Source organism: Cricetulus griseus, chromosome 3, assembly GCF_003668045.3.
Source record: "Cricetulus griseus strain 17A/GY chromosome 3, alternate assembly CriGri-PICRH-1.0, whole genome shotgun sequence".
Classification (NCBI taxonomy): Eukaryota; Metazoa; Chordata; class Mammalia; order Rodentia; family Cricetidae; genus Cricetulus; species Cricetulus griseus.
The window spans coordinates 187,879,113-187,895,209 of NC_048596.1; the positions used below are offsets into that span (position 1 = coordinate 187,879,113).

At 42.8% G+C, this 16,097-nt stretch overlaps 1 protein-coding gene across 5 annotated transcripts in view; it reads right to left on the reverse strand.

The window, feature by feature from the left end:
• Wdr59 (WD repeat domain 59) overlaps nt 1–16,097 on the reverse strand; it is a 77,942-nt gene that overhangs the window by 18,153 nt on the left and 43,692 nt on the right. For 3 of the 5 annotated variants that reach the window (XM_027406036.2, XM_027406035.2, XM_027406038.2), the window contains exons 15-20: nt 14,616–14,711; nt 14,302–14,458; nt 13,339–13,408; nt 9,996–10,149; nt 6,619–6,675; nt 675–808 (exon numbers count right to left, since the gene is read on the reverse strand). In XM_027406036.2, the coding sequence (XP_027261837.1) occupies nt 675–808; nt 6,619–6,675; nt 9,996–10,149; nt 13,339–13,408; nt 14,302–14,458; nt 14,616–14,711 (668 nt within the window). The remainder of the gene's footprint in view (nt 1–674; nt 809–6,618; nt 6,676–9,995; nt 10,150–13,338; nt 13,409–14,301; nt 14,459–14,615; nt 14,712–16,097) is intronic. The other 2 variants (XM_027406039.2, XM_027406037.2) reach the window with 1 other exon arrangement.

Here is a 16,097-nt window from a genome sequence, read left to right on the forward strand (position 1 = left end):
GAATTCGAGGCCAGCCTGGCCTACAGACCAAGTTCCAGGACAGGCTCCAAAGCTACAGAGAAATCCTGTCTCAAAAAAAAAAAAAAAAAAAAAAAAAAAGCAACAACAACAACAAAAAAAACAACAACAAAAAGAGTTGCCATGGTTATTATGTCTCTTTGTGGCAATAACTTAACTAAGACGGTGTGGGAGGCAGAATTCCTGGGAACTCACTTTCACAATTGTGATATTAAGCACTTAACCTGGAGTCTGCCAAAAGGCAGAATATTTTGTGTAGCTTAAGTCAGACAGGACCTTCAAAAAGAGATGTTTGTATGGGCCACTACACTGGTCTCAAATATGAATATGCCAAGTGCTCTACAGCTGTCAAGGTCTGAATTCAGCTACCTAATCCGGCTTGCTGGACCCTAAGTACTGGGAGAGACCAAGGCAGGCCAAGGTCACATGCTCTCAGTTAGTTGAGATCCTGGGCAAGGAAGGCTCACTGAAGCTAGCTAGGTTCCTGACCTACAGAAATAGTGAGGTGTGAGGTGTGTACTGTCTGAAGCTGCAGCTTGTGTCCATTTGTTAGCCACCAGCAAAAAGCTAACGCTGTGTCCCCAAAGTGTCCAAAACTTTAAAAAGATGTGCAGATGCTAAGGACAAGCTCAGTGCACCTGTAATCTCAGACTTACATGTACAGCTCTCCCAGTGACTTATGAACAGGAAGGAGGCAGGAAATATCCTGAATGATGACCTTCCCAGCAGCCTTAATGGGTCGATTGCCAGAGTCCGATCCTTCCCGCTTACTTTTCCACCTCCTTGATTTCTAGGGGAGATGACAAGATGTGACGAATAGGGACCCTGGAGAGTGGAAGCCTACAGTTGCAGAGCACATCATATTTGGGTCATTGGTAATTTGCAGAGACTTTAAATTACATCATGCCCACAATTACATGAATCAGCATCTGTAGGAAGTAAAAGGGTAACAAATGGCACAAAGCTCTTGATCCAAGATCCTAACAGGAAAACAAGCACCTACTGTAGGGCTATTTACATTCTGTAGGTGCTCAAAAAAAAAAAAAAAAATAGACACCAGGAAGCCAGAATTAATTAATTTAAAAAATAGCAAGTAAAGAAGTTAGTAAAGATACCCCCCCCACAAAATGAGGGGGATTGGGGTGTTCAGTACTAGATCCTAAATTCTTGCCTGAGACAATTCAAAGTTTTTTCTTCTTAGACAGTTTCAACAGGGTTTGTTGATATTTTAAATCAGACACGACAGTGTGGGCTCTGCAAACCTTAACATATGAAGACAGAGAAACTTGGCAGCACAAGAATTGCCTTGTTTTGTAGCAGGCCTGAATTATTTCTAAAAGTGATCATTTCTAAAGGTCAAAAATACTTAGTTGGGGAAACTGAGTAATAGACACGGAAGACCATGAGCACATGTTTTAGCTCCCAGAGTTGTCCCATGAGCACATGTTTTAGCTCCCAGAGATGTCCCAGTAAGTGGCTATGAGGAATCTGTTCATGTGGAATGAGACATGTCCTGGGAAACAAAAAGTAACAGAGTGTAGCCCCGACTGGTATCCTCAAAATGACAACCAGTCACAGGAGCAAATATCCTATTTATTTCCAAGTGTTAAAAAAAGAGGTCACCAAAGTCTTTCAACTAAGCAAGGGAGCAACACATTTATTAACAAAGGAGGCACAAGGAGTGACTGAAGGGGCTTTGCAATCTGACATCAGAAAACTGAGGTACTGAGTGTTCTGGCTCAGTATGGCCCTAGGCAGTTTAATACTAGTTAATCATTTGCTGTGGACTTAAAGTCCCCTTGCTTATTGGTAATCTGTGGCTAATGCTGAGTTCTGTTATCCAATCTCATGAGGTCAGTAAGGGTACAATGACAAGACAGATGCAAACTGCATAAATTTAAAGTTGCAACCTAAAAATTGCAGTGATATATTATAAACTTAAATAAATGGTCAGGAATCATCACTATTCATATTACCCATATATTTACTTTTCCCCTAGTGATTTTTGTGCAATCATTCCTCATGAACCAGTCTAGGTCTAAATCCTGACATTTCTGATCACTGATGTCCCAACCAATGCCCCAGGTGTCCACTACATTAACTTCTCATCCAATCAATATGTCTTGGGACCTACTAAATCAATCCACCTGGATTCCAGGCAGGTAAGTGAAGCCAGTTAGATGGATCATCTATGAATTGTTTATCAGAATTCATCTCTATCAGTTTGGAGCCACGACCCATTTGACCTTTAGAAGCAGTTCTGTTACTATTTGTTACTTATCCACACCTCTTGGCCCTTCAGTGTAGAGGGAACTTTGATCTATTACTATGGGGTAAGCCTCCAGGCTTCTACATGCCCTGATTGCCTGAAGAATAACTATGTCCATACTCCAGTGCTACTATCCTTTTAGCCAGCTGGGTTCACATAAGGGAAGGACATGTCAGAGTGGGCTTGGAGCCAGGCAGTGCTAGCTGAGATGAGGCAGAAGTCATCACATGAGCACTCAATGCATGACCAGTTACAGAGAGGGTAACTTAGTGTATGGCTACCCTGAAGACCAGCACAAAATGCTGGGTTACCCAGACACCATATGAACACAGATCCCTGACGACTGACCATTTCAAATGAGATCTATGGTGCTGGAGTTAAATAAAAAGATGTCAGTATGTGAGGTAGTTCAGTGGTGGAAAATACTGCCAAGCCTGACAACCTGAATTTGATCCCCAGAACCCATGCAGTGGAAGAAGAGAACTGACTCCTATGGGCTGTCCTCTGACTTTGAATGTGTGACATGTTTACAAATGTGCACGAGTGCACAAGCACACATAAATGTAAAAAGTTTCACTTTTAATTTCTATGCCAAAAAGATTCCATCTGGAAGGGAATATGATCCATTTAGTGTATCTTCTGGGTTGGGCAGAAGGCTTCTAAAACACTGTGAACACGAAGCCACTGTGGTTCCTTAGTACAAAGAAAAAATGGTAAGTGCTTGAACAACTTAGCAACTCACCAAAGCTTATTTAAATTATACAACTGAAACAAATGGAGGCCTTGTGAAGGGTGGATGGAGCCTATGAGCTTTTAAAGTACACTGAAAATAACCACTCTTGCCTGACTTTGAAAGAAAACCTAACAAAAGCACATTACTAATTATATGACAGTTCATGTGCCAGGAGTAGCTCATTTGCAAGACGAGCTCATTTGGCAACAGATAATGAAACAAGTACAAGTGTCCTGATATTTGACTAAGGATTAAAAGACTTTTCTATTGTTGTTAAGTGTGTTCGTTCTTGCTTCTGGACTATTCATGCTGAGCCAGCAGGTGCCTTGCTGCAGCTCCATTTTGTAAATGGAAATGTGAACCTTTTACAAGGTCATGGATATGGAGCCGAAATCTCAATAGGCCTGTCAAGCTGTTATGTTTGTGTGTGTGTGTGTGTGTGGTGGTGGTGGTGGGGTATTCATGTGTGTGGAAGCCAGAGGTCGATATCTGGTACCTTCCTCCATTATACGCTAGCTAGCTAGCTAGCTAGATTAGCTAGCTAGTATCTTTGAGGTAGACTCTCTCACTGAACCTGGGGCTCACAGAGTGGGCTAGACTGGCTGGCCAATATCCTGTCTCTGCCTATTCCCAGTGCTAGAGCTACAGACACAGGCCTGGTCACTGTGCCTGGCTTTTATATTGGTGCCAGGGATCTGAACACAGGTCCTCATGCTTGTATGGCAGGTGCTTTACCGACTAAGCCACACATGCAGCCCCAGCTAAGCCCACCAGTGCTCTCTTGCCTTTCAGTACTGAATGTGATTTTAGGAATCAACAAAGGAAAAAACTAAGCCCCAATTAAGCTGCTGGTAGAAATGTAAACAGTTTGGTCTGTCTTTAAGCAGACCAGTTTCTGAAAATAGATTGACATTTGGTTCTAGTGATGCTGACCCTAAAACATCCTTCTGTAATTACTTTTTCCACTACTTTTCTCTCAACATCATAACTTCATTCTGCTAAATCAGGGTCGTTTTCTGAAGGCCTTGTTTTCTCCTTAACATCTTGCAGGTATTCCAGAGTCACTGTTGTTTGTACAGCTGTTAAGTAAGAGCACCAGGATTTCTCAAGATTCTCTGGTTTAAGAGATTAGTGACAGAGTTTTCCCTGGGACTAGCTAGATTTGGACAAGGATGCTTTGCCTTAAGGATTTCAGACTGGCCTTGAGAATGTGCCTCTTGCACATATGTGCATGTGTGTGTGCGTGCATGCGTGTGATCTTTTCTGGGTTTGTTAAGAGTCGGCATATAATAGAAAATTAAGAGAGTTCACAGAGATGTCTTAAGACTCTACTTTTTGCAGACCAGTAGAAACAAACAAATGTGAGCTGCCAAACCCTTAGTGAAAACAGAAAGGCAGTGGTTTTCATCAAAACCCTCTGCAATTACCCCTCACTGAACTGCGGAGACTGGTCCGTGTTTCCTGGGACTTCAAAACGACAAGCCTTGAGGAGCTTTCATCTGATATGTATTGGGTGTCTACAAGATGACAGTGGAATCTCTCTCACACAGCTGCCTCAGCCTGCTCTAAAAGGAGGTTCCCCAATAGAAGGTCACCCTAATTTTAGCTGCCACTAGAATAAAACTATAAGTGTAGTTATGAAATAGCACTAATGTTTTTGTTTCTGTGGGGTTCTTCTTTGTTGGCTTTGTTGTTTTGTTTTGTTTTGTTTTAATCTAGCACGGAATAACTGCAAAACACTGCCAAAAATCCTGCTGCAGTAAAACAGTGGCTGTTCTTTGTTTTGTTTTGTTTTTTGAAATCTTGTAGAGTGGCAATTCTAAATGTTTCCCCTTCAGGTTACAGGGATCATTCAGTGAGCTACCGGATGGCCAGTTATTCTAGAAATTCAAACACAGCAAAGCTGCCTACATGAAGATATGATAAATCTTGAAACAGATGTTAGCTAGGGCCTTAGGTCCTGGCTCCTCCCTAATGAAAAGGTGAACAAGTTGTTCAGGAAATTTCCTACAACTTTGGGTAAGAAGAAACGTTCCTTCCCCATCCACTTTCCCTAGACCTAGCATTCTCCCTAATACCTTCAGGTACTTTAGGGCTCTCTGCTGTCTGTACTGCTGTCAAGCAACATCACTGAGTTTCTCTTGGGATTCTCTGCTTGTAGAGAACACAGACACACAAGGTTGAGATGCGGTTAATCTGTCAATGTCAGGGAAGGGCACCATAGTCTAAAACTTTGCCCCTAGCCCTCTTGCACTGCTCCAGTCCCATTCTGACAGGTCTCAAGGTGGATTCCTTTCTGTACAGCAAAATGGGTACCTCTGGGGGCAAGGACTCTGCCTTTCTCTCAGGTCTTTTCAGTGCTCCATCAACAGAATATGCCCTTTCTCACAGATGTTATGAGAAGAGACTGAGGGAAGAGAGACAAAGCAAGGCAGACAGGTTATCGCGTGATGAGCTCTGGGATGCCCCTGTAAACATCCCGGGAAGTGGTCGTGGAGGACAGCAAAGGACAGGGCAGAAGGGGCTGGAGGGAGGGAGGGAGGTGCTACATGACCACCACCAGCCAGCTCGTGACCGCACCACTAGTGTCACTGCTACAATCGGAGGCAACATCGATGCCAGTAAATGGGTTAAATGTAAAAACAGCCCAAGAATAAGCCACCAACTGCTTCGCAGCAACCCCATCAACAATGCATAATCAGCAGAGTGGGCAGGGAGTCAAATGAGCTCCTATTTAAAGAGCGGTGGAAACCAGTGAAACTCAGCAAGGGAGCGGATGGAATCAGCTTTCCGAGCAAAGAGGCCATGCTGGCGGCTCTACCTGCAAGCTGCTGAGCAGTGGTTCTTTCTACTCCAGGCTCCTGCTTTCAATCGGTTTTCATAGGAAAGGGGTTTTGGTCTAAACATTCTTTGTGGCAAACAAAATTGATACAGGCCTCAAGGCTGCCTTGAGGACACCTTGGCACTACTGAAACATGAAGGGGTGGGAGAGGAAGACAGAAGAGGAAAGATGGCCAATAGGAATGAGCAAGGAAAGGAAGGAGGAACAGAGGATGTTCACAGCAAATTTTATTACGAATGCAAAATACTGATGGTAAGAAGAAAAATTTGTTTCAGGAAATTCCCAAAGAATAAAACCAGCTCAGCCAATGAAGCAAGTAGGTACTTCCCTCTCTGAATTGGACCGAGACTATAAAACAGAGGCTACATGGCAGAAGTCTCTTCTATCTTCCTCTGCTCCCCCCATGCCAAAGGTAGGCTTTTGAAAGCTCCATGCAATTTGCAGAAGTGCCCCAAGTGATATCAGGTGAGCTGAAGTCATTTGATCAGGGTCCAAGGACCCGGTAGTGAGTTTCATTTGCAAAGAAGCCCATTTATGATCCTTAAGTGTTTACCCATTTGAAATACCATGACTGGCAAGGAGGGCAGTCCTTGGTGCCTGCCTCCCCAGGGTGAAAATTTTATTTTAGCTGGTCCTGAACACCAGCCAGCCTGTCTGTCATTCAGGTTCCTCAAAGCCAGGCAGGTGGCATTTTATTCTTGGGCCTTTGGTAGAGACAGGATTAGTCAAGGAGAGCATTTGCACAGCGCACAGTACCGGGAAGTCGTTAATTGCTTGTATGGACCAACGTCGCCGGGCAGAGCGAGGAGACATCTGTGCGTGAAAACGTTACACCCAGGAAGAGGGAAGAAAAACACCAAGAAAATTAAAAGGGAAAAATATAGAATAAAATGAAAGTTTCCCCCACATCTGATGGATTTATAGGTATATAAATGGGAACTGGGGTGACTGAAAAGGCTGAGCCTAAGCATGGCAGTGTCTGTACCCCTCTCCTCCCCAAGCCCACCTGCCTCAAGCCCAGCTTCAGTTACATTGCTCTTTAGTCACTGTCTAGGATATGAGGAGGCATAACACAGTTCTGACAAAGGAACCCAGGTGAAGGTATGAGGGACTCTGACAGCACTAAGGTCCTGCTGCAAGTGGAGAAACAGGAAAGAGAGTTTCCCTTTTGCCTCACACGTGTGAAGAACACACCAGAGCACACTCTTGTTCCTAAATCGCTTCTTCAATAGGCTTAGTTCCCAGTGTGGCTGTGCAGCAATAAGCAACTGAGTGTCTCAGCACTGTGGCTGAGAAACTATCTTCAGAACAATGCCAGGAGAAGGGGGGAGGGGAGGCTAAGCTGAGGAGGCACGCTCTGTAGGCACTCCAGCTAGCCAAGGGGACCTGGTATGGGGTGAGCAGTATACCACACTGACCATGGAGATCAGACTCATAACTGAAAGGCCTCTCCAGTATTTATATCAGAGGCACTTTAATAATATAAACTGAAGCAAAGATGAGAGGCTGCAAAATCTGAAAAAATATCTGTAGGTCAATGCTCAATATTTATTAGAAGTTCTAGAATAAACACTATTTCTTTGGCTGGTAATCACTGGCCTATTTGCCAAGTCTCTCCTTGTGAGCATCTGTGCTTTCTGACTCATATGAGACTTGACAGGTCTTTAGGTCACTCACACTTTGAAATTTTTAGTAACTAACCTTGTAATTTCATCTAGAGGACACTGGATGAATGCTACAACACAAGAGAAATGAACCACCATCTTTAGGTGGCTGCACGAGACTTTACGATCTCAGTGCAATTCCTTCCTGCTAGTCCTTAATGCAGGTACACCTCAGTCCTTCCACCTTCCTCATTTACAGCTCTCAAAGGATACAGAAGTACACAGGAGAAAACGTGGATATGGAACTTCCAATGGTAATAAAATAAAATCATTTCTCCCAAGGAGAAACCAGTCCTCAAGAATTACTGACCTCTGTGAGGAAGACGAGGCCACCTACGGAAGCCAGCATGGGGGCTTCCATTGCTTTAGATGCCCTGCTCTATTTAAACAGGAAAAGGCATGAACAAGTGGCAGGAAGAGAGAAGGTTATTTCAAATTTATCATGAGACAACTAACATTTGTCTTGGGCATCTTAAATAAACTGAAACACACGAAACTTTAGGTCAGAGGTGGTCAAATAGAATCAAGGGCCCACAATTTACCTTCAAAATTATTATATGCCATTCTCCCTCCCCCAGGATCCTGAAGATCTTATAGTCTTCTGCTTCTTGACTGGGATGCTTGCTAATTCTCTAAACTACACATTTATGACCGACTAGCTTTACTGTGCATATGGTATAGACCAGTGCAAGGGTTTCATATGACACTATGTTTTTTGGGTTTTGTTTTGTTTTGTTTTGTTTTGTTTAAAGTGCTCCCCATTTTATTTGGTTGTTATGTAAAAATAAACCTTCAAGGCTCCTTCCTTCCTCTGTCAGGTCAGACTACTAGAAGAGCCCATTTGCTGTGACGAGCAGTCTAGGAATCGCCCATACTGAGATCTCACAATCCTCCCTAGCTAAGAGGACATCAGCCACATGCTTTCCTGGTGCTTCTTCAAGAACACAGTGTTGGTGGTAAAAGGGGCCAGACCACTGCAACCATAAATGTAGGCAAGACTGATGCTACTGTCTTAGAGCCATGAGTACTCTGACTATAGGTGGGCTTTATGTGAGCACCAGTCAAATATGTAAGCCAGTCTATTCTAGCCAATCAAATTGCAAGCAAGGGTGGTAGCACATGACATGAATTGCCTCTGAGTCAGGGAATCTCTTCAAACTGTCCCTGATACTAAATAAAAGCCTCATTTTACCTGGCTGTAAGTGGCTTTTATGCCAACTGAATGCTACAACTATCAAATTTTCTACCCAGTTACCAGCTGCTTTGCAGAAAAGGGGGGTATGAAGCTAATTTTTTTAAATGTAAATGACTTGGGGGAGATAGCATTTGGTGGGTGCTTGCGAAAGGTCTGGGACAGCCAGAGGGACAGAATCCCACCAGGGAGATGGGGAGAGGGAGTGTGGAGAGGGGAAGGCAGGCAGGGAGGCAGGTAGAACCATATTCCTGTCTGAATAGATGGCTTTGCCCAAGATTGGACTAGTTCAAATACCAGCAGCTGCCCGATTTCAGCCACATGATCCCTGAGACTAGACTAGTCAGGGCTGGTCAGCCATCAGTGGGAGCATGAGGCAGCAGACTGCACTGCAACACATGTGAAGATACTTATAATACTTGATAGAAAAACCTTGTTTTTATTTTAATGATTCCATTTCAAGCCAGATTTTAATTACTGACAGTTGTTATTTCCTATTTTATGGGGAAACAATGAAGAATTCTGAAGGACAGTTTGTGCAGTAAGTAGGTCGGAAGGAGCATAGACAGTTTGGACCTATCAGTGTTGATGCCAGGCTCACCGTCTGACAACACACAAAGGCTTCTAGGCATTCGCCAGGCTCACCAGGTTCCTGCCAGCTAAAGATAAGTACTTTAGGGACACTGCATTCTTTAAGGACCCCAGAAAAGCCGGGAGTGGTGTTACACACCTTTAATTTCAGCACTCAGGAGGCAGAGGCAGGTGGATCTCTATGAGTTCCAAGCCAGCCAAGGTTACAAAGTCTTTAAAAAAAAAAAAAAATTAAGGGCAAGTTCAGGTAATTTTTGTACCAGCTGATACACTCTGAAAAAACCTAGCAATCAAGTAGTTCCAAATCCACCAAGACCCCCAGCTCCCAGAAGCAACTCTTAGTGTGTTGACAGACACTAGGATATCAGAATATCAAGGAAGAACTGAAGTTAAATTATTCTGCCCGAAATGTGGTAATCAATTCAACTAATGGGGATTTCCAGGACAGACTTTTTTATGAGGAGTAAAGTACACACTTTACTTTATAGTTACCACTTCTACTTCTACCCCATGGTTTACAGTAGTTCAAACCAACTGAAGGCAACAGACCTTTCACATATAAACTAATTATGAAAGTGAAAGACTACAAAGGAATTACTAATTTAGCTACTGTGCATGGCACACGGGGGACAGGAAACAAGAATCCAGAAGGGGTTAGAGGCTAAGACAATGGCACGGACACTTACCCGTTCCTTGTAGTAGAAGGAGCTGATGGAGACCTGCTCTTTCTCGCTTCGAGTTGGACTCCCACTGTACAAACGCAGATTGCCGGGGGCCTCGGTGCGGATTTTCATGGGTGCAATCAAGCCAGTGTGATAAGCAGATAGGGCTGAGAGAGATCTGTGGTTGAAATGAGAATTATACATATTGGATTCCATACCCTGAGTAACCAAGGACATGGAATGGGAAGAAAAGGGTGAACCCCAAACAAAGAAACAAAAACAATAAGCATTTAGAGATGAAAACTGCAGACTACAGAAGCAGATTCCTCCATGACTACACACAGAAAATTCAGAGAACTCTACTATCAGACCTAATTAGTGGCATCTAGATATAATGCCAACCTGTAAAAATCTACTGTTTTCAGATACTAGAAATAATCATTTGAGCCGGGTGTTGGTGGTGCACACCTTTAAGCCCAGCACTCGGGAGGCAGAGGCAGGTGGATCTCTGTGAATTCGAGGCCAGCCTGGTCTCCAGAGCGAGTGCCAGGATAGGCTCCAAAGCTACACAGAGAAACCCTATCTCGAAAAACCAAAAAAAAAAAAAAGTTGAATATGAAAATATATACACCGAAAATACAAACCATTCCTAAGAGTCATTAAAGAAGATGATAACAATGGAGAGACTACCATACCAGGGAATAAAAAAACTCCACACTGTTAAAACATCAGATTTCTCTTAACTGATACGAAGAATCTGTGTAATCAAAACATGAACAGGCATTGTAGAAACTAACAAGCTGATATAATTTTGTGGAAGTGCAAAGGCCTAGATTAGCCAACAAAAAACTAAACAATACCTTTGAGAACTTACTCTACCAAATTTATGACACCATAGAAGGCTACATTCTGAGTAATAAGACATGGAGAGAGACAAAGAGATCAAAAGAATAACTGGGGTGTAGAAACAGACAACCAATTGTCATCTGTGAAAGAAGGCAGGCTGCATAAATGGTGCTAGAACAACCATTTATTTCTATTAAATAAAACAAATGTTCTCCCTTACCCGACATCATAAACACCAAAGAGACTGAGGCCATGGACCTTAGATAAGGAATTTAAAGCCACAGACTCACAGAAAAAGATGCAGAAGGGTATTTCTATGACCTTGATGCAGACTGAGGGCTTCTGTCTCTCTCTGTCTCTCTGTCTCTCTCTCTCTAATACAAAAATTACTAAGCATAAAATTAAAAAGTGATGAATTAGACAGCATCAAAACTGAAAACCATGTTCAATGAATATTATTAAAGAGGGAGAAAAAGCAGCCATAGATTAGAAGAGAATCAATGCATACATCCAGCAAAAGATCTGCAATCACACTAGATAGCTAGCACATATAAGTAACAGTGCATGATACTTGAACAGGCACATCACAAAAGGAGACGCCTAAATGGTCAATAAGCACACAAAAGCTGCTCATATCATTAGTCATCATCACGGGAATGCAAATGAAAACAACAAGATAATATTTCCCACCCACCACAATGACAGAAGTTGAACAGATTGGCAATACAGAGAGAGAGACGTGGAGCAATCAATCCTCTGAGCCTTCAGTGAGAAGAGGACAAAATGCCCTCACCACTGAGCACACTTTCTCCAAGTTAAAGAGACATCTATCCTATGACTCAGCAGTTCCACTCCTTAAGTCAAGAAATTAGTATATCCATGAAAGAAAAATGAAAAAAAAGGTATGCATCTCTAGTTTGCTTTTAATAGCCCCAAAGAGGAAATGATCCAAACATCCATCAACAGAACAAATCACCCTACGTCATGTTCATACGGTGCAATTACTGATCCATGCAGCCATTCAAATCAAGTTCAATAACATTAAGTTGAACAAAGTAAGCCAGACATAAGAACAGTTCATGCTGCATGATTCTAATTCAATGAAGTTTAAAAACAGGCAAAACTAAAAGAGGATGACAGATGTTGAGACAGTGGTTTCCTGTGGAGCTTGGCAAAGGAACCAGGAGCTTTTACAGGTCAGGACAATGTCTTGTATTTCGAGCGGGGTACTGGTCACTGTGCAGTAAACTTCAGACTTTTCTACTGCCAGTTATACCTCAGTGAAAGACTGCTAGCTGAAAAATGTCCCCACGAGGACATGTGATCCATTGGAGAGTAGGTGTTGGAACCTGGTTATTTAAGCCTAGTTCTTAAGCATCAAGGGTTCATCTGCTGGGACCAGTGCAGAAACTGGAAACACCCACTCAAACAATAGCATCTACTCACAGGTGGCATTCAATCCTTTCTTTTAAACATTTTTATTGTGTTTTCTGGGAGGAGGGATGCAAGCCACCATGTGTATGTGGAGGTCAGAAGACAATCTGAGGGAATGAGTAAGCCTTTATTCTCCTTCCACCATGTGTGTCTCCAGGATCAAACTCAGGTCATCAGACTTAGTGGCAAGTGCTTTTACCATCTTGCCAGCCAGGTATTCCATCCATTCAGCATACTGCATATGATACTGTTCTAGCAGAAAGATTTCCAAGTTATCTTGGTCACCATACCAAAGAACCAGAAGTCTACTGTACAGTGTTAAAGCCAGAGAGAAGCCTTAGCAGCAGTCTGCATACTCACTGTCTTACAGGACCATTTACTTAACTTTCCTGGCAACTAAAAGATCTACCTGAGTGACTGCTGAAAAAAAACTAAAGCAGTTTAGATACACTGTCCACAGTCAAAGAATCAACCAGCTAATTTGGGTGATTTGGCTATAAAGTTCACACCTCATCGGTCCCACTAGCTTGTCCATCAGAGAAGTAGCACAGAAAAACAGTGCCAAGGGCAGGAACATGCTTGGTTGTGACAGTGCCTCTCCCAGCACGGGGAGAAAGGGAGAAAGGGCTTTTGCATTTTTTATTTAAAACTTTAATGTGATTTGAGTTTTTCTAACACGTAATTGTGAAAATGGCACATCCTGATTTCAGAAGTGGCCTATTAGTGTTGTGTGACTAATTAGATAGTATTTCTTCTTTTAGTTTAATATTAAATAATAAAATTACATAAAAGTTTAGCAATGGGAGTAAAACATTTACAAAGAATTCCCTCTTTCCCCTCCTAGTTGTAGGGATGGGACCCAGACCCCTGTACATGTTCTGCCTCTAGGCTGACATCCCAGCCCAAAGTTGCTTTAACAACCACTTTCATCAAGCTGTCTTCCCAGTGCTTTGATACTAACCTTACAGTCGAAATAAGTTAATGAACCCCCATCTTTGAAGAAGGAATCTTGTAAGAGGAATTTAACTGATTAACAGACATGAACTTAGACAGAGACATGGATTCCTGCAGCATCTCCCAGACTCACCTAGGAGTAGGTTCTGTTGGAGACACTGCGCGATGCATCGTCATGGGCCTTGTGAAGTACACCAGGTAACCTGATGAAGGAGACACAGGAGCACGTGGTGTCAATGAGCTGGACATGGGAATCCCAAGGCAGGATAGGGTAATCTTTTGTTTTTTGAGACAGGGTCTCACTAGGTAACCCAAGCTGTACTAGAATTCATAGCAAGCCTCCAGCCTTGGCATAGTAAGTATTGGGATTAAGGCATGAGCTCCTATGCCTGGGTTAATGACTGTACTTTAAAAAAAAAAAAAAAAAAAGGTTTTTTGGTGGTACTAGGGATTGTACATGGGGTCTTACACATGCTAAGCATTATTACCACCAGCCAGGCAGGGTTTTTCTTCTATTTCCGTATACGCAAGGCATAGCTCCACAAACTGCCAAGGCTTGTGACTACACTGATCCTTAAAAGGAACAAGGTGAGAGTCTACAAGATCTAGGAGAGGTAAAAGTATCAGGGATCTAAGTAGATGCAAATTCAGGTCCATCAGGACTAAAGCAGTTAAGCCTTCAATTATAGAGAACATTCTTTTTTTTACAAAGACTTATTTATTTTACTTATGTGCACACGTATGTGTTTCTGTGTGTGTATGCTGTGCATCTAGATGCATGCTGAGACCCAAAGAGGATGTCGGATCCCCTGGAGCTGGAGGTTCAGATGGTTGTGAGCTGCTGGACATGGGTGCTGGGAACTGAACTTGAGTCCCCTGGAAGAGCAGTGAGTGCTCTGTACTGCTAGGCCATCTCTCCAGGCCCCTGGTAAACATTCCTAGGCTACATCTACAGACATGAATTTAGTATTATACCATATGTTGTTTTGAGCTCTTACAAAGTTAAAAACAAACATTTACTGATAATTATGAAGCATATAAGCCTTTCTTAGCTACACTTCTTCGGAGTTAAGAGTCAAAGAACAGAGAGATCTACCTGCTCCACAGAACCTGGCCCCAGAGGTCCTAGGAAAGGGAACATTGGCATCCTGGTATGATCCATAAGCAGTGGTCACCCGTGCAAATGTCGGTAAGGGCGGCGTGACAGAGTTTGGGAGTGCAAATGGGTTGCTAGAAGCACTGTCCTCTTGGTTCTGAAATCAAAGATAAACACACTAGAACCCACGAGCTATCTTTAAGTCGCATCACAAAACAGTGGTGCAGCACTACAACGGGAGCCAGGGTCCCGGGGACAAGAACTACGACAAGACACTAAAGCATGGCTTGGCTCAACAAGTTCACATTCCCCACCACGAAAGACTCAAGGCAGGAGACGAGCTGGCGCAGGCAGGGCTCCAAACAGCTCTGGTTGCGTTTCACTTTCTGCAGGGAAGTGTCCTTTAGGATCTGGAAAAGACCCAAAACACCATCAGGGAGAGAATCATATGTCCATATGTTTCTGCTTGGCTTTATTCTGCAAAGTGGCTGGAAGCATGTTGGCCCTGGGAGGCTAGCACATGGTCAGGCCTGAGGCTTCTACTGGTTCCCATAAGGGCTCAAGAAAAGAACTTTCCCGAGCCTTAGACAGAACAGAATGGCTATTCTTTCTTTCTAGTGAGTCTACACAGCTTTGCCTCCACACATGAGAAATCTAATTGTTTTGGAAACATCATCACTGGGCTGGAGAGAAACTGCTCTGAGTGACAGAAGCCAGGGCAAAGATTTCTATTCAGCAAAAGTTATAATACATTTGCTGTGTTTTCATCCACTAAAACGGTGACCCCTGACATTTTAAGGTACATGCTAGAGATATGAACTGACACCCACATTAAGACAGGCACATGAACTGGATCACTGCTGTTGCTCTCTGCAGGGAACACAGGAAATGTGCATCCTCCAAACTCACAGAAGGGTAAAGTATCTCGTTTTGGGGGTTGACCCAAGGACTCATGTAGCCCAGGCTGGCCTCAAACTTGCTATGTAGCTGAAGATAACCTTGAACTCCTGATCCTCCTGCTTCTCATGCTAGGTGCATGGCTTACAGGACTGTTATCACTGTGTCTGGCTCATTTTCACTAATTGCATGTTGACATGATAATATTATTTTAGATGTGCTGAGTTAAATAAAAGTACAATTAAAATTAATTATCTTACACACATCAGTTTCTGAACCCACAGGGCTTCTTTTCTGAGATTTCTTTTTTTAAGATTTATTTATTATGTATTCAGTGTTCCTCCAGCATGTGTGCCTTCACACCAGAAGAGGGAACCAGATCTCATTATAGATGGTCGTGAGCCACCATGTGATTGCTGGGAATTGAACTCAGGACCTCTGGAAGAACAGCTAGTACTCTTAACCTATGAGCCATCTCTCCAGCCCCTTTTCCTGAGATTTTTAAATGACTGTACATTTTCAAATATTTTTAGCTTCAAAATATATCTTGCCTATTCTTCCTAGATAAGTGAAAAAAACTGCCTTGCAGAGTTCACAACCTCAGACTAATGCAAAGCTCTAAATTTGCAAACTCGTTACTTATAGTCAATATATTTGCATTCGATATTTATGAAATCCTTCAGATCCAACATTTGTAAATGTTTTTCTGAAGAAAAATCAACAGTTTTTTATTAGAATTCCACAGGACATCCATACCCACCCCCTCAAAAAAGCAGGTTAAGAACCCTGTCCTACTGCTGATTGCCAAGACAGTAGCTATTCAGCAGATACTGCAGCATCTGGGGAACAGGCAACTTCTAAATCTTACTGATGCAGGTTTGTGCTCAACCTCACCAATG